Raw genomic sequence first — 27,758 nt, forward strand, 5'->3', positions numbered from 1 at the left:
AGCCACTAGGGTGCTAGAAACTGTCCTGTTGGTTCATCTTAGCTCAACTCGGTTATAAGTCCAAACTTCCATCGTAACAGGCATCAGCAGTTCCCCAATCTTGAGAGGAAAGAGAAAGGGAGTCGGTTCAGCCCTTCTGGCTGTTGTCAGGAAAAAGAAATGGCAATACTCCGGCTCTCCCTCTTCCCTCTGTATCACCATGTGTCCACGGCATTCCTGTTTGTTACTATCAGCTCTGCAAATGGCAAGAGGAAGCCATGTGGGAGAGTACACAGAAGATAAGCCTTAGAATCAGGCAAGGCCAGATTTCAGTGTCCCTTCTACTTTTCACTTGCAGTGTTAAGTTACTTAGCTTGTCTGAAACATAATTTCTTCACTTAAAAAATGTAAAACATCAACTACTTCCTACACTTTTTGCAAGGATGAAATGAAATCATGCATGTGCACAGTGTCTGGTTCATGTGAACGCCTCAAAGAAATCTGTTCCTTTCTCCCTTCTTCTGTTATTTCTGTTGATGGGAGGGCTTTGAGACAGGGTCTCACTATGTAGTCCAGGCTGGCCTTGAACTTGTGGCGATCTTCCTGCCTTGGCCTCCTAAGTGCTGGGATTAGACATAATTTAACCAGCCTTCTCTGTATAATGGAAGATAATATATACTTTGGATGAAAAGACACCATATAAAACAAAATGTGACTATTAACTATCAAGACAAATACCTGAAGGCATTCATTCACTTTATAAAATATGCAAAGGTACCAGTTCACTAATAAATATGCTCCAACATGAGCTTGTCCTAAGATGCCAATTTGCTGAAGAGAAAGATGTTCCAAAGTCCCCAGAACATGGACTAAAGCAGCTAGGGAGAGAAGGTTAGTTCTCCCTGAGAGAGGCTGAACAGTGAAATAAGAATATAAAGAGAATCAACAACCACTCACCCCTGAAAAACCAGAGCCTAGGAAAACAATACAAGCACACAATGCGGTTTGCACAAATAACACAAGAAGCCTGGCCCCAGAAGTCCATGCGCTTGTGCTAGGTCTGCTGGGACTAGCTATGAAGATGAGCAAGTCCTCAAGGCAGATGAATATTAATTTTAGCTCTGGAAAATAGAGATGAAGATATGTGTACTCTACCTAGCCTGCAAAAGTAGGGATGACAACGCCCACCCTATCAAGCTTGTGAAGGTAATCACTGAGCGTGCACTTGTGGAAAGCTGGAGGCACCACATAAATGTAAAGTTAAATGATTATTACTTAGCCAGCATACAAAGACAGGGAATAAAAGACTAAGATAAGGAGGCCCCAAAGGGTGATGACAAGGCAGGAGGATGGACAACATCCCTCAGCCTGGGACAATACAAAGGGAAAGTTTCGAAGAAGTAACACCAAAGAGCTAAGAACGATGTGGCCAGTACTGAGCACATGGACCACATCCCGTTATTCCAAGGGAACAAGGGAGGCTGTGGTTATAAACAGGCACAATAAGCACTTACGTTATACTGAGCTTAACTTCAAAAACAAAGCAATGAAAACACTAATAATATATAAAACAACATATATATATATATATATACACACACAATATATAAAACAACAATAATAATGCTGTGACCATTTCCATTCCTTGTCTTTACATAGTACAGTATAGTATAGTATAGATTAATATAATGGGCTAGAGTTCTCTTAATTCTATCTTCACTATGATGAGTTGCATATTAGGTGTCTATAACAGCAAAATGCCTTGCTATTAATACTCAAGAGCCTAGATCACAGGGTTAGCAGGCTTTTGTGGACAGGCCCTGTGCCAGTCTGAGCTGGACAGCTTTCCATGGGTGGCCTCAGATCCACAAGACCACCCAGGGGGACAATCACTTATTGGAAGGACACTTGGAAACACAAGGGAGAGACGAAAGCTCAAGCTGGTGCCTGTCCCCCTGGCTCTGTGATGTGGCGTGAATAGCAAAAGCAATGAGGGGCAGTTATTCAGTGCTGTTCCAGGTAACAGTCCAGATCTGAGTGGCAACTGAGCTTTGTGTGCCCTGCACTTCTCTTTACTGAAAGAAGATCTGCCTGAGCCTTTGAGGCTCCTGGTGTATGTACTTGAACTAGGTGGACTGAATGGGCCCCGTCTATTGTAGCTGGATCATGGCCAGCTTCTCCTCCGACCGGGTAAGCTGTGCAACTGACAGCCATCAGAGAACAAAAAGGGGTTGGGTTCTGTCCCTCAAAATGCAGTTAGGCAGGCAATATGGTTTGATGAACTCCTTTAATACCTCCAGTTTCCTTGGTAACCTAACTATGTACTAAATGGTTTCCATGGCAAAACATGTTCCAGAGTCCAAATAACCAACCTACACATACAATTTGGAATGTAACTTATTAGAGGGGGGGCTGCCACACTTGAAAAATTAATAAGCTGAAAAAATAGTCTTGGTTACCTTATTAAGGCATCTGCTTTGATGCCACAATTTTTGTGCTTTATTGTGGCATTATTATTACCTTATTGTGGCATCAAAGCAGATGCCTCTGAGCCCATTTGTAGGGCAACATATCAGATAAGGGGCCAGGGAATGGGGAATCAAATCTAAAGTGTGCCTGGCTGGGCTCCAAAGCACTGTTACTCCAGGACACAACATTCCAAGAGATGAGATCTTGATCTGAAAGTAACGGGCCAGACAATCATAGAACAAGAGTAAAGTATTTCTGGGGTTCCTGGAAATCTCTTCTGAGAACAGAAATAAAATCCTCAAACAACCTAGGAAGGTATTCAGTTTATCATCTTGGAACTCAAAGGAAAAGAAGTCATTACCTTCTTTTTCAATTGGGGTACTAAGACCCCTGTATGGGCATATGGAAATGTGCAGAGACATAGCAGCTGGTCTCAGTCACGGGGGTAACTTAGAGCATGCAAGGGCCAAGGACAACCAATGCCCTGCCCTGCACAGGACTGAACCACCAAGCAAAAGGAGTATGATACATTGAGAAATGTGTCTTATTACTGAAAAAAATCCCCTAATGGGAAAAATCATACATTTTAATGCATTTATCACTTTGTTCTTTCTTCTTTAAAAACAAAAAATAAAAGGGGGCAAAGAATCTAAGTAATGTTTTTAAAGGTTTTATCTCTTTAATGAGTATCACAAAGATGTGTACTCAAATAAGCAAATGATGTTATAAGAGTTTAAAATGATTTGTCAAAAGAAAACAACTTTCATGGGCCAGGGATTTAGCTCAGTGGTTCTGCCGCCTGCCTCACAAGCGCAAGGTCCCCAGTTCGATCCCCGGTACCAAAAAAACAAAACAAACAAAAGGAAACAATTTTCATTTCTAAGACAGGACAAAAAAGGCAGAGGTGAACAGAGGCTCCACTGTGGGGCTTGCTAGGGTAAATCTGGGGTGGTGCCTATCTGAATCTTGGGGTTCAGAGCCCTTCGGCCAAAGGCCAGGGTCTATGTAGGTCTGTCTTTTTTTTTTTTTTTTTTTTGTACCAGGGATTGAACTCGGGTCCTTGCGCTTGCGCAGCAGGCGGCTAAACCACTGAGCTAAATCCCTGGCCCTATGTAGGTCTGTCTTTCTCTCTGCAACTACTTTAGATGCTTTGTCTTAAATGCAAGCAGTTAATGATTATGTAAAAAAAAAAAAATCATTAAATGCAAAGATCTCAAATTTTTCCAGACAGCCTCCAAATTTTTAGGCCTGGGGTAGGCAGAACCTACAGATCTTCCTCTGTTCTGATCTTAGTCAAACTTTGGGTCCAGAACAACCTGTTGAAATCAGAAAACCTAGTGCTAAGACTAGGAAGATGTGTTTGAAGTCTTATACACCTTCAAATCTGTATTGAACTAAACTAAAAAGTCCTGTATTGGCTTTTCTTAAAATACCTAGACATGCGAGAAGTTTGATATATTTAATGGCTCTGGAGATTAAGAGCCAAGATATGATCAGAAATGGATTTGCCAGGGTTTGAAGACTTCCTAGCCCTTCTGGTTCCAATTCAAAGCCCAGTTCAGCCTCAAGATCTCAGAATCTAAGCAGCATCCAGTCACTCAACAGTTCCAGCCACCCAGCTTTCTAAGGCCCACAAATGGTAAATCTGATCCTACTTTATTAGTGACTCATGTTTTTTTCTCTGTGAAGCTTTTTCATGTTTTTGCCCATTTTTCTACTGGATTCTTTGCCATTTTATTAATTTTTTAAAGTTCTGTTCTGAATTTGAATCCTGTAACAATTATTTTAGATTAGTAATTTGTATTTTTACAAGACATGGCAATTTGGATCTTCATTCAGAGACATGAGTGATATAATGTAGGAAATGTTGAATATGCACATGAAAAAGATTTAAATATAATTACAATGAGGAGACAAAAACATTAGACAAAGAAACTTCAACAAGTAAGTTTAAGAATAGTAGTTAACTTCAAAGGACTACATCAGGAAGATAAAAAGACAATATACAGAATGGGAGAAAACATTTGCAAATCATGTAACTAATAAAAATCTAGTATCCAGAATATGTGAAGAACTCTTATACTTCAATAATAAGAAGAAAAAGAACCCAATTAAAAATGAGCAAAAGATCTAAATAGGAATTCCTCCCAAGGAATTTGAAAACATACACACGAAAATTTGTAACTTGAATACAGTATTCATAACAGCATTATTCATGACAGTGAATAACAAAACTAGAAAAACACAACTGTTCATCAACTGATGAACTGATAAAATGTGATATATACATATACACACATATTATGTGTGGATGTATTATCCCATAATAAAATGGAGTGAAATATCGATACATGCTAAAACATGATGAACCTTAAAAACCTGATGCCAACAGAAAGAAGTCACAAATGACTATTTATTGTATGACTCCACTTACTTATATGAAATGTCCAGAATAGGCAAACCCGTAAGACAGAAAGTACTTTTGTGTTGCCAGGGACTGGAAGGGGTAGAGAAAATGGGAAATAACTGCTAAATTGGTATGGGATTTCTTTTTTGAAGTGGTAAAAATGTTCTAAATTTGACTGTGGTGGTGGTTGTACAACTCTGTGACTATACTAAAAACTACTGGACTATACACTTTAAGTAGGTGAGTTGCATGTGGGTTATATTTGAATAAAACTTTAATTAAAGAAGAGTAGACTGAGGCAAAGCAGTAAAGGAAAAGAAAAGAATAACAGATAACCTTAAACTCTGGGTGAAATTTTCCTATTTCAGCCACTGCATATTTTCCTTTGGGTCTTTGAGGGGTAGATGTCACTAAAACATGAACTGAAAATACAACTTGTAAGAGGCAGTGAAAGTCAGGAAAAGAGAAGCAGTATCCCACGATCTGGCAAGGGAAAAGTTGGACCAAATTAAGCTAACTGCAAGGGTTGAGATCAAGGAAAATAGATATATTTTTAAAAACAGCACTCGGTAGGCATACTCCTAGACCTTCCTCTTCTGTGTTTCAGTTCTACCTAACACCTTCTAGAAGCCCTACCACACCACAAAAGTCAATGATTCTCAAATGTTCAGTAAGTATAAGAATCACTTGAAGTACATGCTAAAAGCACAGGTTCCTGAAAACCCTCTTAGAACTTCAAGGAAAATATTAATTCAAGGTCAGTAGACTCCTAAAGTGGCTCATGTACAGGAAGTCTGAATTCTCTATGCAAAATTATCTAGGCCGGTGGTGGTGGGGGGGGGCGGTAATAGCTGAATAAGATACCTCAAAAAGTAAAGAGCTGCTTCCTCATCTTTAGTTTCTTACTTCAGATGACTGTTTCTACATTTTCTCTATTAGCTTGCCCTGAATGAAGTGCTGAACCCCAAACTCATCTAACTGCAGTCCTATTCTAAACTAGTGTGTGCCTCTGCCTATCACCAGAGACTTCATTAGGACAGAGAGTGGGGGCACTGGGACAGGGTAAGCGGCTGTGGAGGGCAGAGGCAAAGATTCTGCTTCTAGCTGAACTACGCTTATCACATAAGAACTGAAAAACTTGGCAAAAGGCAGAATTGGATTTTGTGCCCTGGAGGTCTTTAAGATATAGTCATTCAAGCTAAAATGTTGGACCTTTCTGATAAGACTATGAAAAGCAGTTCAAAAACGTAAACATGAAAAATGCTCTGATCAACAAAATCTGTGAGGAAACTGAGAACTGATTAGAAAATATTTGTGTGTTGAATGGAAAGCAGCAAAAAGATCGAAGATACAAATGGAGAAACATGCTTTAAATATGGCACCAAATTGGGAACTTCAACCTTCCTTCCTTCCTGAGATTAAGGGAGAACAGGAGGTAATCAGAAAAGAGAGCTGGCTGTACATCACACACTACATATCCATGTACCAAGGGCTGAGTTTAGGGGAAGAGAGGAATAGGATAACTGGAGAGTGCTAAAGGGTCTAAGATTTCATTTCCATTTCTACTGCTGTGCATGACTTAGGCATGAAGATCTTGCGCAAAAGAGAGTTCAGTGCTGTGAACAAAGGATTCTCTAAAACTTAGTACAGGAAAAACAGGATCTTGAAGTTGCTAAAGGAGTTGGTGACCAACCAAAGATGATTTTGCCATCGCCTAAGCCCGTCCTCCACTGTCCTGTGCTCAGGGAATATGGCACACATTGACTGTCTAGACAGGGTTGGTGGGTGCTATTGACATCTGATGTGTGGAGGTCAGGGGTGCTGGTAAAGAAGAATCAAAGAATCAGACAGCCCCCCCCCCATTTTTTCCAGCCTAAAAGGTGAATAGCACAAAGGTTGACAAACCAGGTACTGGATGAGAGGACTAACAGCACAGTACTTCAGACAATTACCAGATGCTCACCAGCCCCACAAAGAAAGTCACTCGGTATATATGGGGCTGAGGCTCCATCAAAAAAACGGTCTGTTATCAATGACTTTGTAATCGTTAGTAAACTTCTTCCAATCTGATTCTTCTACATTTTTTTACAAATTAATTTTAAATTCATAATTAAAATACCTAGATTTCCCCTGACAAAAACTGAAACATTACCAGTAAAGCTAAAGTGCCCTTGTGTGTCTGCCGCCAGTCCTGATGGCGTCAAACCACCTAGATTCCAATGGTGCTGCCTCGTGAGTTTCAGAGCCTCTCTGAATCATGGTTTCATCATCTGTAAAATGGAGACATTAGTAGAAACCAACCTCCTAGGTTGTTGAGAGGACTGGAAGAGTTAACAGCAACATTCCACAACTTCCAAACCAATGATCCGACACTGAAACGTAACTTCTTTAAGAAGCAGCGCTCCTACACAGAAGCTTTTTAGTCTGCTATAACCCCATTTGTTGATTCTTAATGTTATTTCTTGTACAACTGAGGTTCTGTTTAGAAAATCCTTTCCTACACCTGTCTATTAGTATTTTAACCTATTTTGTCCTCCAGTAGTTTAATGTTTCTGTTTTAATGTTTAGGTCTTTGCTGCATTTTGATTTTAATTTAGTACACGGTGAGAGACAAGGGTCCAGTTTCAATCTTCTGCGAACAGGTAACCAGTTTTCCCAGCACCACTTATAAATGGCCATCTTTCCTCCAACATACGCTTTTGCCCCTTCTGTCAAAGACCAAATAACTGAATGTATTTCGGGAAGTTTTGTATCCTCTATTCTGTTCCACTGAGCCACACATCTGTGCCATTTTTATCACTATTGCTTTGCAGTATAGCTTGAAGTCAGGTATTGCTATGCCTCCTGCTTTCCCCTTTGTTGCCCAATATTGCTGTTGCTATTCTGGGTCTTCTGGATTCATATGAATTTTAGGATTGGTTTCTCTAGTTCTGTAAAGTAGGCTGTTGGCATTTTGATTGGGAATGCATTGAATCTGTATAGCAGTTTTGGAAATATGCCATTTTGACAATATTGGTTCTGCCTATCCAGGAGCAGGGGACATCTTTCCATTTTCTGATGTCCTCTTCAATCTCCTTCTTCACAGTACTACAGTTTTCTTTGTAGAGGTCCTTCACTCCCTTGGATAGGTTAATTCTGAGGTATTTCATTTTTCTTGAAGTTACTGTGAATAGTACCGTTTTCATAATTTCCTTCTCATTATTGGTGTACACAAGTGCTAATGATTTTTGTTGGTCTTGTATCCTGCTACAACAAAAGAATCAATCAGGGGAGGGGCAAGTTCTTTGCAAGTAGGAAAAAAGACACTGTGAGTAAAATAAAATTCAATCAGAGAGTGAAGAGAGAACCTACAGAATGGGAAAAAAAGTTTTTACCAGCTACTTCTCAGGACTAATATCTAGAATATACAAAGAACTAAAAAAAATAAATCACCTAAAATTAAAGACTCAGGTAAGAAATGGGCAAGAAAAATGAACAGACACATCACAGAGCAAGTGGTCAACAAATATTTGAAAAAATGTTCAACATCTCTGGTCATTAGAGAAATATAAATTAAAACAACCTCAAAATTCCATCTTACTCTGGAAAGAATGGCAATTGGTAAGAAATTAAGCAATAACAAATGCTGTGGTGAAATAGGAACCCTCCATTGTTGGTGGGAATGCAAACTAGTACAACCATTATGAAAGTCAGTATGAGATTTCTCAAAGAACTGAAATTAGAAATTCCGTATGATCCAGCTATCCCCCTTCTAGGTATCTTCCCCAAAGAGCTTAAGACATGATACTATAACGACATATCCATACCAGTGTTTATAGCAGCACAATTTGTATGAGGGGTGAGGAAGAGGGATGGGGAAATAAGAATAAAGATAAGCCGTGTACAGGAACCTAATAATCCCAATTAATATAAACATTATAGGCTACAACATGAGCTAAGATTAATAATATCAACAAGAATAAAAATTGGGATAGGAGAACTGGAAGAGTGGGGGGGGGGGACAGAAAAAAAAAAGAAGCTATTCCCCAAGATTATTAACTATAGTCCGGTACTATACTTGGCTCTCTAAATTTATTCATCCTAGATAACTGCAAGTTTGTGCCCTCTAACCTACTTCTCCCCACTTACTTACCTTTCTTTTATGGTTTGTTTATTTTTTGTTGGCACACATTTACAATACATGCTGTTTACATTCATCTTAGGGAATAGGTACATGTACTTAACGTCCCTTAATTCTTTTTATTCCCCTTCCTTTCCTCTCTCTCCTCTTTTCTTCCATCTCTAGATCCCCTGCCCATTGGCAAAAGATCTATCTTTCTGTTTCCTGCTTTTCTTTCTTTCTTTTTTTTTTTTTTGTACTGGGGATTGAACTCAGGACCTTGCGCTTGCGAGGCAGGCACTGGAACCACTGAGCTAAATCCCCAGCCCCCCCTGCTTTTATTTTTTTCAAAAGTTACGTATACTTTGGGTTTCTCATATTTAAGCTTTTAGATCTGATTTATTTCACTTAACATTATAGTCTCAAGGTACATCTATTTTTCTACAAATGACGCAAGTTTATTCTTCTTTATGACAGAGTAGTACTCTGCTGTTTATAAATACCACATTTTCTCTATCCACTCATCTGTTGATGCCTAGGCTGCTTTCATAATTTAGCTATTATGAATTGTACTGCTATAAACATGGGTATCCATCTATCACTGTGGTATGATGTCTTTAATTCCTTTGAGAAGGCACCTAGAAGGGGAATAGCTAGGTTGAATGAAATTTCTAGGTTTAGTTTTTTGTTCCTTGCCTTTCTTGACCCTGGCAACCATTATTCTACTCTCTATTTTTACATATTGACATTTTTTTAAAGGATTCTACAAATAAGTGAGATTCTGTAGTATTTTTCTTTCTGTGCCTGACTTACTTCACTTGGCATACTACTCTCCAGATTCGTCCACACTGTCAATGCAAATGGCAGTGTCCTTTCTTATGACTGAATAATATTCCTCTGTGTGTGTGTGTGTGTGTGTTGTGTATCATAATTTATTTATCCATGCAAAAAGTAAATGAACAGTCTCTGGTACATAATCGTAACAGAATGAAAATAATAAAGGTCAATCACCAAAATATCTACTATCTACACACAAATCTTCTGAGGAAGGGGCTTGATTATTTTTAAGTAATTATTATTCACTAATTAATTAACTCATTTTTGTGTGAATAAAAAAATCTAAAAATTTATAATGACCTGCTCTAAATCTGTTTTTGTAAAGAATCTCAGAATAATATTACAGTTAATAAATCCTTCAAAATTTTCAAAACAATTTTTCTTAAGTTTTAAAACACAATAAATTGGTCATGCTAAACTTTGAAAAAGTTCAAGTTAGGAAAAAGGTACCAGGTCAGAGAAAAAAATGAAAACGCGGGCCAGAGATTTAGCTCAGTGGCACTGCGCCTGCCTCGCAAGCCCAACGTCCTTATCACCATTTGGTCATAAACTCCTTTTCTCAGAGAAACATGGCAATAAAAATCTGTTCCAGGATGAAAACTTGGCACAAAACAACTCAATCTTACATCATACTTTTTAAAGTTTAGGGTGGAGTAGGGAGGGGAGGGATTAAGGGGGGGAAGGGAAAGTTCTTTGTATGTAGGAAAAAAGACACTGTGAGTAAAACAAAATGTTCACTGATGTATAGAAATTCTTCAAATTAATGTTCTGGTTCAGCTAAAATTTGGCAGGGTAGTAGATTTCAGGCTTTTTTCCAGAATAATCTGTATTTTGTTGAAACTCTCTATGAAGGATGACATCTACTGATGGGATGGATGTTCATTCCCTCTTATGGTCCTATTTACAATATTACGTTAACTCATCATTTACTTTGTTTTAAACTAAACTTCACTCATTAAGTCATTAAGAACTGCTAGTGAAAGACAGCATGTCTGAATTTTAACAAGTAGAGAAAAACTCTAATATAATCATTAATCCTCTATTGTGGGACTCAAAATTGAACACATTGGGATCAAATTACATGCTTTCCAATAAAAACTTCACACTGTAAAATCTTACAACACTGGTATTAGATCTTTCCTCCAACAACAACAGCATAAAGAGTTATAATTTATATATGAATATTACACATTAATAGCCTTAGTCATTACCCACTTACACCGAACACTTGTAATCAGAAACCAGGCTATTGCTTTAGGCACTAAATAATTACCCTTTGAAACCAAGCTATGGACAAAATACCATATAGTTTTTAGGGAGAAAATGAAAAAACCTTTTTATTCTTAAAACTCAAATGGTGGGCCGGGGATTTAGCTCAGTGGTTCCACTTCCTGCCTCACAAGCGGAAGGACCTGAGTTCAATCCCCGGTACAAAAAAAAACAAAAAACAAAAAAACCCTGAAATGACATACATACTTATCCATACCCACACTGTTCGGAAACCTAAGTAAATGATATTTAATTAATATAATAGATCCATTCACACATTATTGTGTCGATAGAAAACCAATGTCATGAGAAAACAGTAGACTATCCAGGAGCCAGAAGCCCTGCAGAAGTGATACGAACCACAAGAGCTTGTGAAAGTCAAGACTGAAACTCAAGAGGAAAGCACCGAAGCACTGGCTTCAGCACCCTCGTCCTTTGCTCCTTCTGGAGTTTTTGTGTCCCCACCACCAACTAGATTAGGAAACCTGGGTATGTGCTGGGCAGGGAGGCAGGAGAGTGGCAGAGCTCTTCATGAATCTGTCATCACACTACAATACACAAAACAATAGGGGTAAAAGCTGTTTCCTAACATAGTAATTATGTTAGCTATTTTGAAAGCAAGAAAGAAGTTAAAATGCGTTTTTGTGTCAGCAAATATCAATAAACTTGAACAAAGAATTCTTGGGAAAACGATCATTCATTTTCCTAATCTGTTCACTTCATGACACCACAAGGCCCTGGATTCAATACAATAAGTTCACTAATTGCACACTGATAAGCCTTGTTTAAAGATGGAATACACACACACACACACACACACACACACACACACACACACACACATTTGTCATAGACTGAATGGATATTTATGTCATCCTAAAATTCTTTTGTTGAAGCCCTAAGCCCCCCTCCCCCTGCCCCCAGAAAGTGATGGTATTAGGAGGAGATAGGGTCCTTTGGGAGGTAATTAGGTTTAGGTGAAGCCAAAGGTGTACAGTCCCCATGATGGCATCAGTGCCCTGGTAAGAAGGAAGAGATGCCAGGGCTACCTCTTTCTGCCATGTAAGGATACAGTAAGAAGATGGTCATTTGCAAGCCAGGAAGCAGGCCATTTCGAACACCAAATCTGCTAGCACCTTGATCTTGATCTTGGACTTTCCAGCCACTACAGTTGTGAGAAATAAATTTCTTTCTTTTTTTTTTTTTTTTTTTTGAGACAGAGTCTCACTATGTAGTTCAGGCTGACCTTGAACTCACTATGTAGCTCAGGCTGGCCTCGAACTCATGGCGATCCTCCTACCTCAGCTGGGATTACAGGCACATGCAACCACACCCAGCAGAAATAAACTTCTGAAGCCACCCAGTCTATGACATTTTGTTCCTGTAGTCCAAGCTAAGATAATGTGTGTTACATGTACTGTGTCACACACACCCATCCAGCACAGAAAACAATGTATACATATACTGTGTGCATACATTTTCAAACACAAACACTACTGTGGTTAATAAAATACAAGTATATTTAAAAGATATTTTAAATTCATCACTTATTATATGAAATGCTAAAAGCATTACTTTCATTTTTATGAGTCTGTAAAAGGATTTTCACCCACAGTACAATTTACTCTTTGTGATGTACAGTTCTGTGGATTCTGACAACTACAGAGTTGTATATCCACCCCCACAATGGTGACACAGAACAAGTCCATCACCCTAAAAATTGCTGCCTTGTTGTAGTCAAGCCCTCCTTCCACCCTCATGTAAAAGGTTTTGACATTACAGGTCATCACACTTAAAAATGACCGGTATAACTGCTTCACAGTGTTGGTAACTATCATTTCATAATTTAGGTCACCTGTTTTATATACACTGGCATCTATTTCCATCAAATGTTTGACATAAAAGATTAAAGGGAATGTAACTGAAACAACAGGCTAGGAGCATTTAAAGATGTGGCAGAATTCAGACTTCAAGATCGTATGAGAAGGAAATTTGATGACAGGCTGGTTATAAGTGGGGTAAAAAGAGAGCAACATGTCCGGGGGACGTAGGAAGCACTGAGTGAGATAGAGCGGATGAGTGATCATTTATGAGAAAAAATAATTAGCTTTGCTTTTAAGCAAGAGAATGATGAGCTTAGATTGATGTTTTTTAAAGACCACTCTGTCTGCAGTGTGGCAACTAGATTGAAATGGAAAAATTAGCCAACAGTCCAATTTGAGATGATGGTAGCCCAGATAAGTGATCTTAAAGGATATGAGTTTAATTGAAAACCATAAGAAATAAAGAAAAACAGAAAAGACTTTCAACAGCTACACAGCTAGAATACCACTAGGATGTCATTCACAGTGCAACCACGGTCCTAGTCAGTCAACCAGAAAGCTAGAACAATCAAGACACAACACAGACATCGAGCTACTAGATAACCTATAGACCTCCTGCTACCGGCCACCTAAAATTGTTGGGCAAAAATTTTAAACAAATAGAGAAAGTTACATTCTCCCCAAATTAAGGAAAAGCCCCAGGAGTACCTATCCCTGGTAAAACGACCTATGTATGTTTCAGGTGTCCAGGACATATGGCACACAGGGGACCAGGAGGGGTGGGGTGGGCACTGAGGTTTCTCACAGAAGACCAGACAGTGCAGCATGCACTTCCATGGCCTGTCCAGCAAGGAGGCACAAAGTGTACTGAACAAGTGAGTGGCAGGGATCAAACTCTGCTTTAGGAAAATTAATCTGGCAAAGAGTTAGCTACACAGAGACCTGAAACAGGGCCAGGAAGGAGGGTGGAGATGAATGTGGGAGCATAATATGGAAGCAAAATCAACTAGCAATTGTTGAGATGGAAAATAATGCCAAGAGAAAGGTCAAAAGTAGGATGCCTTGGTTCCATGGCTGGGGTGACTAGAAGGATGATAAAGCTATTAATGAAAATAACAGGAGAAGGGTAGATTTTGGAGATGGGAGAGAGGTAGTGTTAGATGATAATTTGTACTTTAGGTATCAGATTTGAAGCTACAGTAATGATTCTAGCTTGAGACAGTATAGAAGGCATCAAAATAAAGAAATCTAGAACCAGGATCTTAAATGAGATATAGACTGGCTTAGGAGGCTGTGTCAGAGGTCTGTGTTATCTGCTATTCCTTTAAACATGTGTCAACTTAATGTATGTTAAATCTTCAATGTTCTGCATTTTGCATGTAGGTGTCAATTTCTTTTATTTAGCCTGCTTGAAATTCCTTGCTCTTCCTCTAGCTGAGGGCTGGTATTCCATTAGTTCAGGAATATTTTAGGACTTCTTTTTCCACATTCTTTTTTCTCTGCTCCTACCTATAATATGGACCAGTGGTTTTGTCAAATATCACTTCACATCTCAGACTCTCCACTGAGAAATATCTTCCTACTTGTGAATACATATAAATCATCAGTGACTGCATAAAACGGTAATGATCAATATTTAGAAACTTGCTATTGAAAGATAATGGTAAACTGAAATTTCTCATCTTCATCATAGAAAAAACTTTGCCCAAAACCCTTGGGATGTTTATCAGAAATGTGTTAGGCTTGATTCTGTAAATAAAAATATATCTTACAGTTTTAGAGTCATCATTATACTATAGAGCAAAAAGTATAATTTAAGAGAAATAAGACACAAAACTGTCTTAAGGCACCAAACAAACCTAAGCGTCAAGCAAGTTTAAGAAATATGTACCAAAGAGATCTCACAGATTTATATACATCTTCTTTCTTCTAAATGTGCATTTTCTGTCTGAAAAAAAAAAACCTAAATAAAAACACCACTATCACTAACTTAAGCAGCTGAGCAGGTGGAAGTTCTGTATTACAACATTTCAAATAAAATTTGGAGACTGATTTTCTCCAACTAAATTCCATTCTACTTTTTTTTTTTTTTTTTTGGTAATGCTTTAAAAAAAAAAAAAGGCTGATCTCTTGATTTTTGGGGAACCATAGGCAAGACAAAGGGCTAAATTCACTAATGAAAACTTGTTGAACTTTTCAGAATTCTATTCTAAGTCATGAAGAACCCTTTTGGCCCTGTTCCCAGACTAGTAAAATGAACATCTCAAGTCCCTAGAGGCTAAGGCAGCTTCTTCCACCAAAATTAAATACACATCTCCCCTAACAGCTGGTTGTCTTAGCATACTCTGGACTGTGTCTTTATCAAAGGGGGAAAAAAAAACCCTCTCAGGAGCATGATATTTATTATAGGATTATCTGAGTAACTCAAGTAAACATGAGTAAGGCTAAATTAAATGATGTTTACTATGATGTGCTATTGCTTAAATCCTGACACAAAATCACCTCAAGAGATCTGAGGGTCTCCTTTTCAGACAACTAATAAAGGATTTCTTTTAAGGCAAGAATTATCTTTTCTTTCAAATCTATCTTTGCTGAGTTATACAATTTCTCCAATTATTCTAAAATTTTTTGAGCATCTAAAATGAAAATGATCCATTATGTTAGATGCTGAGTTCAGTATTACATTTAAGTAAAATCACAATATAATGAATGTACTTATTCCATTAAAAACTTATTTCATCTGATTTATATGAATATCCTTATTCAAACATAATTTTTAAAATTTTAGTTCCCTTTACATTTTTTGTAAGCTCTTTATCAAGTTCTAGTTTATTCCAGCCTCTGTGGATTACAGCTATCCACATGTCCTAAGAGACCATATCTGTTGCTAGGCACAGTATTGGGTAAAGGAAGGGAAAAAGGGACTAGAGAGGCCATAGGAGGAAGAGATGAAGAGTCATATGAGACCAAAACCATATTTATCAGCTCCAAGATTTGTCTGAGAAATCACTTCTAAAAAATAAAGTTCCACTTCTCAGAAACATGACCAGGGAACCATGGAGGAAACCAGCCTACTGGTTAGCCACAGGCACAGCAAGAGGAAACAGGTATGGCAGTCACTTGCCTTTCCAAGCACACAGATCCAATCAAGGACTTTTGTCCTTCCAGGGTGTCCCATCCATAAGGACAGGCAGTGGCCAAGGCAGGGAGAGCTTGGCAGGCGATGGGCCCTGGTTCGCTGGGCCTCAGTTTATGGAAACAGGCCCAGCCCGTAAGGGGGTATAGGCCCCTTATAGTACCAGGAGACAGTATGACAATAGAGGCATGGGCACAGGAAGGAAAAGTGTATCATCTGAGGAGGCAGGCAAGTGCCAACAAAGTTCCACGAAGGAGGGCTAAGCTAAGATCTAAGAGGATCGACAGAACTTTAATATGGTTCTGCAGGAAAGGGAAATGTATCAGTGTTCTCAAGGGCGACACATTCAGGAAATCACAAAAATCCCAGTTTGGTTAAACAACAGAATACATGGAGAGTCCAAACAGAGGTGAAAAGGTGAGCTGGAGCAGCAACACAGAATCCTCTGAAAGGCTGAGTTAGGCTGACAACAGAGACTCTGATGGTTCTGAGCAAGGACACTGTATGACCGAAGCTTACTTCAGGAAGACAGTAACAGTTCTGTGCTAAACAGGAATAAACTGGAAGTGAAAGCCGGAAGTTAAATAGGAAGAGATTAGAAGTTAAGAGGATCGCTTCTCGCTTCTCAGCCTTTTGGCTAAGATCAAGTGTAGAAGTTAAGAGGATCAGGAGATATGGCAACTGAAGGACCAAATCACGTAATGACAGTAGGAACGACAAAGAACGAGAGACATTGTGGAGAGTGCATTTCTAGTACAAAACTCCTGATTGGCTCATGGAGGTAAGGGTAGAGTAGACACATTTGAGATGTAGCCCCTGGGCACTGAAGAAATAAGAGAGTAATGAGAAATCAGGCGTAAAGAAGAAATGTTCTTAGCTTATTGAGGAGATGATACATTTGGTTTTAGACATTTTGAAAACAAGGGACAAGTGAATGTATGGGCAGGTATGTCTATCATGTGGCTATAAAAGCACCATCTGTAACCTGGGAGAAAAGCTGAGATTAGAAAAGGAAACTTGTGAGTCATACACAAAGAAGTAAAGGGCATGAAAGTGACCTAGGGATATAACCAGGGACTACATAATTTTTTAATTAACTTATTGGTACATTTTAGGTATACAATATGATGACATTCATCATTGGAAATTTGTACCTTTAAATAATCTATCTTGGTTCTTATTTTTTCCCTATTCCCCTGCCCTCCCTTCAACCCCTCCATCCCTCCCTATTTACAAAGACTTTGTTTCTATTTTTCCATTCTCTCATATTAATTCCATTCACTTCTTTCCTTTCCCCTACCCTTCAGCTTCCCCTTCCCCTTTGTCCCTTTTCTTCCTATTTCACATTATCTATTAAGCCTTTTAGTCCTTTTTTACATTTCCAGTTTTTCACACCAGAGAAACTATTCAGTATTTACACGTGTGTCCCATTTATTTCATTTATGAGTGTCACCTCAATGTGCATCCATTTAGCTATAAATGTCTCTAATTTCTCATTCTTTATGGCTGATTGAGTAGTACTCCATTTTATATTTTTAAAAAAGCACATTTTCTTTATCCAGTTTCCAGTTGATGGGCACTTGGGTTGTTTCTAAGCTTTAGCTATTACAAACTATGCTGCTATGAACATGGGTGCACATATATCACTGTGGTATGATTCTTTTAATTCTTTGGGGAAGATCCCCAGCAGGGGAATAGCTGGGTCAAATGAGACTTCCAATCCTAGTTCTCTGAGGTATCTCCATACTGATTTCCATAGTGGTTGCACCAGTCTGCACTCCCACCAGCAGTGGAGCAGGGTTCCTCTTTCCCCACAGCCCCACCAGCATTTGTTGTTGGTTGATTTCATGATGGCAGCCATTCTTTCTGGAGTGAGGTGGAATCTCAGCGTTGTTTTCATTTGCATCTCTCAAATGACCAGTGATGTTGAACATTTCTTCATATGTTTATTTGCTATTTCTACTTCTTTGTCTGAGAAATGTCTGTTCATTTCAGATGCCCATTTTTGGATTGGGTCTTTAAATTTGGGAGGTCTGATTTTTTTAAGTTCTTTATAGATTCTAGACAGTAGACATGAGTCTGAGGAACTGCAGGTAAAAATTTTTTCCCACATTGTGAGTTGTCTCTTCACACTGCTGGTGGTTTCTCTTGCTGTGCAGAAGCTTTTCAAGGAAGAAGAGGTCCCACCCGTTGATTGTTTGGGCTAGTTCATGGGCAACTGAGGTTTTGTTCATAAAGTCTTTTCCTACGCCAATGTCTTCAAGAGTTCGACCTAACCTCTGTTCCAGCCGGTTCAGTGTTTCTGTTTTAATATTTAGGTCTTTAATCCATTTAGATTTTAGTTTAGTGCATGGTGAGAGATATAAGTATACTTTTAGTCTTTGGCAAGTTGAAACCCAATTTCTGCAGCACCATTTATTAAAGAGGCTATCTTTCCTCCAGTGAGGGTGTTTGGCTCCTTTGTTGAAGATGAGGTGGCTGAGTGTGTCTAGCGTTGTTTCTGCATCTTCTAATCTGTTCCACTGGTCCTCAGATCTGTTTCTTTGCCAGTACCATGCTGTTATTATCAGAGTAGTTTTGTAGTATAGTTTCAAGTTGGGGGTTGTGATAGCCCCTGCCATGTCTCTGTTACCTAGAATTGCTTTTGTTATTCTGGGTCTCTTCTTGTTCCAAATGAGTTTTTGGATTGTTTTCTCAAGGTCCGTGAAGTATGCTGCTAGAATTTCAATTGGGATTGCATTGAATCTATATAGCAGTTTTGGAAGTATGGTCATTTTCTTTTCTTTTTTTGCCATTTTCACTGTTAGTTCTTCCTACCCAGGAGCAAGGGATGTCTTTCCATTTTCTGATATCGTCTTCGATCTCTTTTTTCAGAGTGCCACAGTTTTCAGAGTAGAGGTCTTTGATTTCTTTTGTTAGGTTGATTCTTAGGTATTTCAATTTTTTGGATGCTATTGTGAAAGGAATTGTTTGCCCCATTTCTCTCTCAGTGAGACTGTTGTTCGTGTACAGGAAAGCTACTGATTTTTTGTGTGTTGACCTTATATCCAGCTACTTTACTGAATTTGGTTATTAAGTCTAGAAGACTTTTGGTGGAGTTCTTGGGGTCTTCTATATAGAGTATCATCCCATCTGCAAATAATGACAATTTGACTTCTTCATTTCCTATCTTTATTCCTTTTATTTCTTTCTCTTGTCCATTTGTTGTGGCTGATGTTTCCAAAACTATACTGAACAGGAGTGGTAAATGTGAACATCCTTGTCTTGTTCCTGATTTTAGTGTGAAGGATTTCAGTTTTTGACCATTTAGTATGATATTGGCTGTTGGTTTTTCATAGATGGCTTTTATCAGACTGAGGCAGAGACTGTCTATTTCAATTTTTTGTAGGGTTTTTATCATAAATGCATGTTGGATTTTGTCAGATGCTTTTTCTTCATCTATTGAGATGATCATATGGTTTTTGTCCTTGGCTCTACTGATATAGTGTATTACATCGATATGCGTATGTTGAACCACCCACTACTATTGTATTAGTGCTTATTTGATTTTTTTATCTCCATTAGTATTTGTTTTATATAGTTGGCCACACTAGTGTTTGGTGCATATATATTTATGATTGTCATCTCTTCCTCTTGGATTGCTCCCTTTACAAGGATGTAGTGTCCTTCTTTGTGTCTCTTAATCAGTGTTGGTTTGAAATCCATTAGATCTGCAAAGAGGATAGCTACTCCTACTTTTTTTCAGGTTCCTGTTGCATGAAGTATTCCCCCCTTTAACTTTTAGTCTGTGAGTTTCTTTTTGAATTAAGTGTCTTTCTTATTGTACTACATAATTTAATGACTCGAAAACAGTAGACAGTGAATGAGACCAGGAAAGGTTTAACCATGTTCGTTTGTTTTTGTGGTACTGGGGAGTGCTGTACCACTGAGCTAAATCCCCAAGCTCTTGCTTATTTGTCCAGGCTTGTGATCCTTCTGCCTCAGTATCCCGAGTAGCTGGGATTCTGAAATTCCGACTATGTATGCTACAATAAGCGGCTCTAAGAACACATGCCATGGGAGAAGAAACACATGTTAGGAATACACCATGAGGATTAGATGCGAGGATAAAGCAAAAGCAGTTTGAACACTTTCTTTTTTCGGTACACGGGTATCGAACTCACAACCTTGTGCTTGCGAGGTAAGCAGCAGAACCACTGCGCTAAATCCCCGGCTCCAGTTTGAACATTTAAAAGTACTAAACAAATACATGTTTATTACTGTCACAGTGTTAAACATTTAATCTCTTGAGAAGCCACATAACATTGGAAAAACCAGGCTTTCCAGACTCTTCCAAAGCCCGCAGTCACCAAACGAAATAGAAACGTGATTTCCCCCTTCCTTGATGTCTTAGCACATTAATGAGCATATTCTCAGATAAGCATACAACTCAAGAAGCACTAACTAAGCACTGAACATGGGCCAAGCACCACAGTCGGCACTTTCTATTACAGGGGTGGATGCAACTGAAACTTCGAAGTACCTCCCTATACAGAAGAAGAAATGAAGACTTGCTGAAGTAACTGAGCCAAGACTTCCAGCCAATAAGTAGAGGATCAGAGGGCTTTGGATGCCAAGTCTTACTGTGTCTTTTTCACTAAACCACAAGTTGCCACTTGTCATATTTGGTTTCATCCCCTTTACTATATTTTAAGCAAATTAGGGGCATGGGCCATATTGCACTTACTGCCTCTGAAGCACCTGGCAAAGGGCTGAACAAAGTGGCCAGTCCTCAGTGGGCCGCTGCTGTGAGGAAATTCGTGTGTATTTGCAGGCGCACAGGCCTCACTAGTAGCGAGCACTGAAGGGCTGCTAGGCTTTGAGCACTTATTTCCAAGGCAGACTGTAACTTAACAACAGAAAGTTCTAAAAACAAATTCTGTACTTGTGAAAGATGCCACCTGGTCTGCCTCAGGGACTGAAGTCATCTTTTTATGCACCGAGTGGGAACAGCACAGGGAGTGATGGAAGCTGGTTTTCTTCAAACCACTCCCACAAACTGGCTGGAGCCAAGGGAAGTGCCCGCATCTTGCCTGACTACGCAGTCTCTGATGACCATTTCACCTTTGGTTTCACTGCAGGAACTGCCAACAGTGGGAACAAGGGAAAGGTGGGGCACATTTAATGCCAGCTCTGATGATATAACCTTAAGATTCATAGCTTTTCTGCCAGGAAAAAAACGCAACTGGTTTAAAAACTAATTTTTTTCCTTTCCTAATAGTCAACCAAAATTTATTTTGCATCACCCACTAGTTTTTTTGTATAACTCACCACAAACATTTTTTAAAAATTCTTTTATTGGTACATTTTAGGATACAATACGTTTACATTTATCATTGGGTGCTTGTACCTGTACATGATGTATCTTGGTTCTTATTTTTTTCCCCATTACCTGTGCGCCCTTCACCTCCTCTACCTTTCCCTATTTACATAGATTTCATTTCCATTTTTTTCCTTTTCTCATAATTTTTCCTTTCCTTTCTCTCCTTTCCCCTTCCCCTCCTACCATCCCAACACTTTTGGACCTTTTCCTATTTCAAATTATCAATTATTCCAAACTTTTTTTTTTAAATGAACAGAATTTAGTGTAAAATTTAACTGACTGGTTTTGACTCCTTGGAAAACAAATGTATAGGGGCTGAAATATGTTTATTACATAAACATCCCTGTGCACGAGAACACAAAGCTCTTCTCAAAAGCGTTTACTCTGCAAGCCACGTAACGTGCAGTGGGAGTTCCAGAAACAATAGGAATCTTAACACCAGAAGGGCAACAGCCATGTGGGACAGGGCTGTGGAGGCATCAGACAACTATTCCAGACCAGGGAAAACAGACAGACTTCAGAAGTAGGACTGCATTTCAGGGCTTCATCAAACTGGAGTACACTTGGGAGTTTTCTACCAATGTAACTGACAGATGTTCTCTTTTGTTACGACTGTCTAATTTAGGGACATTTGGTATTCATATCTTTAGAAACTTTTACAGTACAACAAATTGATCCCTTTTCCTACATGTGATGACAAGACACTTTTTCTTTTCCTATTTTTGGGACTAGTTAATGTAAGTATAATTCCCTTGCCCACTGCATGGACAAGCTGGAACAGAGCAGTAATAACCAGATGGAATGAGGTGTCTCTCCCTCTTAAGATCTCCCCCTCTGCCTGTGCCCTGAGATGTGGGAATGTAAGCTTTCTCTTGATAATCTTTCCCTCCTGTGGATCAGGCTACTGGTCTCCCTTGAACTTCTGCATGACGGATGCTGCGCAGGGCTTGGGACCTCCTACAAAGAGCCAAGCAGAAGTCATAAGAGTACAAGTCTCCACTAGGGCAAGAGTGTGGAGCACCAGCGTTGGGCGGTCCACATGGGATGCTTTGCCCAGACCTCTCCAAAAGAGTTCTCTGTGTCTGAGTCTATGATCAGTGCCTGGATAGGTAAGAGTTGACTGGTCAGCATAAAACACAGGTGACAGGCTGAGGGTGAGAGAGAAGGCCACATTCCAGGTTGAGACTCCGAAAATAACCCATTCCTGCCTCTGTTGCTAGCCTTTCACTGTGCAGTGGAGAATTCTCAGTTGTGATTTTTCAGAATCTGGGTTTGGATTCTTGGAACAGTTGAATTGCTACTGCTCAGCACTCTATTTTCCAGCACTGGAGATTTGAAGGCTTCTGATCCTCAACAAGTTCTTGCTGTCCTCATGGCTTCCAGTCAAAGGAGTCAATCCTGTGAGGGTCCAAGCTCCTCGAAGGACGCACACTTCTCTCACATCCTGCAAAATGTGCTCCTAAATGCCAAGTTATGTAAGTTGGTGTCATTTCTGCTCCACAAGTATCAAAAGAAGGAGCAGGTCACCATGAAAGAAATGCTGCATGTTCTGCCCCATGATTACTGTAACAACTTCCCTCTGAACTTTTGGGAACTCTGTGAGTCCGTGTATCTGGGCTTTGGCATTAATATCAGGAAAGTGAATTACTCTGGCAATACATATGAGCTAGTCCCCATTTTGGGTCTTCATACAGTGGGATACTAGATGGCGATAATGAAAGACTCATTCTCAAAATCAACATCATTATATTCATCCTGCCTCTATTCTTCATAGAGGGCAACTGTATCAGTGAGGAGGACCTAACTGAAAAAGTGAAAAGATGGGACATGTTAGCTCAGTCTGAGCATATTCATTTTGAGAAAGCCTGGAAATTCATCACTGAGGATTTAGTACGGGAAGAGTACCTGATGTACCGGCAGATTCCTAACAGTGATCCTGCTCGCTATGAGTTCCTGTGGGGTCCAAGGGCCCATGCTGAAACCAGCATGATGAAACTCCTAGTTCATATGGCCCATCGTAATGGACCAGTTCCCAAGTCTTACCCAGAACTAGATGAAGAGGCTTTGGAAGCAGAACTAGGTATAGAGCCAGGGTTCCTGAGAAACAGGGGATATTGCACAAGGGTGTCAGTGAATTTGTTCTCCCCCGAGAAGAAATGAGGCCCATTTTCAGTCTCTGTGGAGAGCAGGTAGTTTTCTAAGTAGTGAAGGACCCAGGGGAGGGGTAAAAGAGCATGCATAGCATCTTGCTGACTCTTCTACTTGGGTTACTTGGAAATGGACAGGGGTTTTCTTTGTGGTTTTTTGAAGTATTGGTCCTTTTTGGGGGACACTTAAGTAGCTTGCATATTTATTGAATGGTATTGATCTCCTGTGTATTTTTAGTTTTGTGATGTTGATGTTTGCGTTTTCTGATGGAAATGTGATTTTGTGTGATACTGATCACAAATGGAGTGCCTTTTCCATTCAAATGTAACTGTCTTTCCTGTTTTATCATACAAACAGAAAAACTGTTCAATTTACTTATGATAAAATGGGAGTGGAATAGGAATTTCCTTGAAAATTTTAAATTTACATCACATTAGAGGGACCCTAGAAAAAGTGATAAGAATGAAAATCAAATATGTGCTGCTGCTTATTTCTTTTCCCCTGTTGATCTATATTATTAAACATATTTATTGCATACCTGAAAAAAATTAAATAAAAAAAAATATATAAAAAAACCCCACAGGTGACAAATGAGAGCTTAACACAGTATCAAAGACAGTACCCACCCCTCTTCACTCAATTCTTAAAACCTATCAAAAGCTATGGGTCTTGTGGGAAGGACACTACTTCTACTTCTGTCCTACACTCCAAACTACAAAAAGTAACCAAAGGGGTTACAATGGCATCCTCTTATCCACAGGGAATATGTTCCAGGCCTCTCCTAAATGTCTGAAACTGTAGACAGCACCAAGTCCCAAATACATTTTTTCCTATATACACATGCCTATGGTAAAATAAGTCACAATAAGCAATTAACAAGAGAAACTATAACAAAATAAGTACAAAACTTTTACAGTTTGAGGTGTGATAACAAAACTAATGCAAATTATTTTTCCTTTTTTACAATTTCACGAATAGAAGATTTTTTATTACTGTAGATCTTAGAAACCTCACATACAACTTTTTAATTCTTTTCTTATTAAGTTGAGAATCTATAGGAAGGACTTTAGAGTTTTTCTTTTGGGATATCTGAAATGCCAGTATCACTGTTCTTATACTTTAGAGCCATTATAAATAAAATATGGGTTACTTGAAGAAAGCGCTCGGACATCATCCTGGCCAATAAGATAACTAAGACAGCTATTAAGTGACTAATAGGCAGGGAGCATACACAGTGTGGAAATGCTGGACAAAGCAAGGATTTGTATCCCAGGCAGGACAGAGTAGGACGGCACAAGACTTCGTCATGCTACTCAGAAAGTCATGCAATTTAAAAGTGATGGGTTGTTTATTTCTGGAATTTTCCATTTAATATATCTGGATCACAGCTGACAGGATTTCAGAAAGTGAAACCACAGCTAAGGGGAGACTACTGCAATAGCTTTACAAATATGTAAACCCTTACAAAGTCACACCCCAAGTTCATTACTTAGCATTTTAACCCTTCTTTAAAACCACATTTTGAAAACTTTCACTTAACAATATCAGAGCTTTTGGCTGTTTACTTTGGTAGTATAAATACAGTTATACAAAGCAAATTTGCAATAACCAGGAAATATCTAAAATCTTTAAGTGCATTTTCCAACTTTTCCTGAGAATTACTTATTAACCTGTAAGACTGCCAATTAAACAATTGTTACTATATGTTGCCTTTACACAAGGCATTAAAATAATAACAAGTCTTGCTCCTTACCCTGAGCAGCTTGCAATTTAGCAAAAGATTTTACAACTGTGCATCACAAACTAAACCAATGTGGGTAAATTATGAGGTTAATGTAAATTAAGGTTAATACAAATTCAGATCCTGGGAAGGCTAGATTAATTGTTAGGGGAAATGGCTGGTAGAGATGGTATCTGAATAAGGCGTTGGGACATACCTAGGTCAACAGGAAGAGGGTTTAGACAGGGGTGTTGAGCGTGGAAGAAACAGCTATACAAAGGCATAGAGGCAGACTAGAGGTGAGCTAAGAAAACTGTAAATAAGCCTGGCTAGAGGGCAGCCTATATGAAGGAAAGTACTAAGAAAAAACTCATGGTAAAGGCATGATATAGCCAGTTCTTAACATAAAGGAGAAGATGTTGAAAGTTAGACCTTACAAATAACAAAAATATACCCTTCCTTACTAAGTTTTCCCACTGTATCCTAGATTTCTAGAGTAAAAATACTTTATTTGCAAACTAGGTACAAGAACTCCAAAGAAAAATAACTTGACTGATGGGGGCAATAATGTTTTTCTGAGCTGGCAATTTCTTGCTTATGGTTTAACTAATATACAGTGGCACCTCGGTTCACAAACACTTTTGTTTGGAAACAATCTGACTTGCAAACAAAAGCATTTGGCGAAATTTTGTTTTTGTTTGCAAACTGCATTGGGTACAAACACAAATGTGGACATCTTTTTCAAAATCATAGAACAAATTAAGTTCATGAACTGAGGTGCCACTGTACTCATTTTCCCCATATCTTGAGACTGTTTCATTAACTCTTTCTTATTTGTTTATTGGCAATACTGGGGATTTCCCCAGGACCCCACACATGACAAACAGGCACTCTATCACTGAGCTACATTCCCAACCCTTTTTAAAAAATTTATTGTGAAACACAATCTTGCTAGGTTGCCCAGGTCAGCCTCAAACTTGCAATCCTCCTGACTCAGCCTCCCAAGTGCTGAGTGGCTACTCAAGAACCAGTATTTGCTCAATTGTTTACCTATTCTTTTCTTTTCTGACCCTATTTGTCCCTGCTAACCACTCACTCACCTACTCACTCTTCTGCAGTGAAATACACCTGTAATAATAACACTAATAGCTACTATTTGCTGAGTCCTTGATATAGTGCAGGCACCACAGTTAATTCTTTATTAACAGTATTTAATATAATCCTCAAAACAACATTATGAAATAGCTGTTATTACTCCTATTTTATAACTGAGGATACAAATTCAGAGATATTAAACACTGTGCTAGCTGGTGAGTGGCAGAATCTGGGTTCAAAGCAGAGTGCTTGACTCGAGAGCCCTCGACTCCTCCAGTTCACTGCGCTACCTCTAGCAACTTACCTACAGCCTCTTACTAATTCAGGTCAGTATTTTCAATTCAAAAACAGGATGTTCACTGTGCACCTGCTACTGTAAAATCCTGTTCTAGGTGCTGTCAGAGATGTATAAATAAGTGAGAGAAGTCCTGTGGATTATTGATATTAATAATCTCCCACACTTGAGCATAGGCAGCTGTATCGTATCAGTTTGAGATGCCTGCGATTCATAACTTAGAGCAAATACGGTTAGAGCAAGTGAAAATGGCTCAGCATATGAATGTTGGATGGCGAACACATCTACTCACAGACAGAAATCAGCCAACCTTGACTACATGACTTACAGAGAACTTTAATAATATATTTCAGAGTCTGTAAAAACTCTCTCTGCTGATGAAAAATCTGTCCTGTCAGAAGTTCCCAACCAAATCTGCTTATAACCCACTTTCAATGAACCTCAGACTCCTTTGAAGTAGAAAAAGCTACTAAAGCATTTAGCCAACAATGAGCACATTGTGAAGCTAGTCCTTATGAAATTCGTTACTGATGAGTATAACTTCTTGATTAGAACACAAGTGTGAAATCAAACTACAACTACCATGTAGCTGGATATTGTACACCCACTTGAAGCCCAGGGTTCACATGGAGGGAGTCACAATTTTGAGCCCAGTTTACCTAAGTTTCTCTTAAGTATTTTGAGGCACAGTATTCATACCACAAATTACACAAATAAGACCCACAAAAAGATTGCAGTAGCAAATGCTTATCTGCTTGTACTCTGATATCAAAACTACAACTACAACAAATATTTAAGGAAACAAAAGTTAATAAATGGAAATAATTGTAAGAGTTCATGTGTGGCAAAAGACAGCAAAATACATTGGTTAGCAAGTAGAAGCACCAGGCTATATAATATGAAGATGCTGACACTTACTGCTCAATTCGGGGTGACAAATACAGCTTGGGGTACACCTGGGTGGCTTCAGTGTCCTCAAAACTGACCGAAAGGAGGGCCACATCTTCTCCAGGATCTTCATTTACATCCTTAGACGGGAAGTGAAAAACATAATGTCATGAGCACCTGCTTAATCAGTGATGAGCTCACAGTCCACTGGCATGGTAGCCATGGGTGTGA

General features: G+C 39.0%; 1 protein-coding gene across 5 annotated transcripts in view; it reads right to left on the minus strand.

Moving 5' to 3' along the window:
• Babam2 (BRISC and BRCA1 A complex member 2) overlaps positions 1-27,758 on the minus strand; it is a 413,096-nt gene that overhangs the window by 156,093 nt on the left and 229,245 nt on the right. For all 5 annotated transcript variants that reach the window (XM_013070150.3, XM_021253641.2, XM_004839227.4 and 2 more), the window contains one exon: positions 27,558-27,667. In XM_013070150.3, the coding sequence (XP_012925604.1) occupies positions 27,558-27,667 (110 nt within the window). The remainder of the gene's footprint in view (positions 1-27,557; positions 27,668-27,758) is intronic.

Source organism: Heterocephalus glaber, unplaced genomic scaffold (genome assembly GCF_053883595.1).
Source record: "Heterocephalus glaber isolate CG9 unplaced genomic scaffold, H.glaber_assembly_v1.0 deba00001457, whole genome shotgun sequence".
Classification (NCBI taxonomy): Eukaryota; Metazoa; Chordata; class Mammalia; order Rodentia; family Bathyergidae; genus Heterocephalus; species Heterocephalus glaber.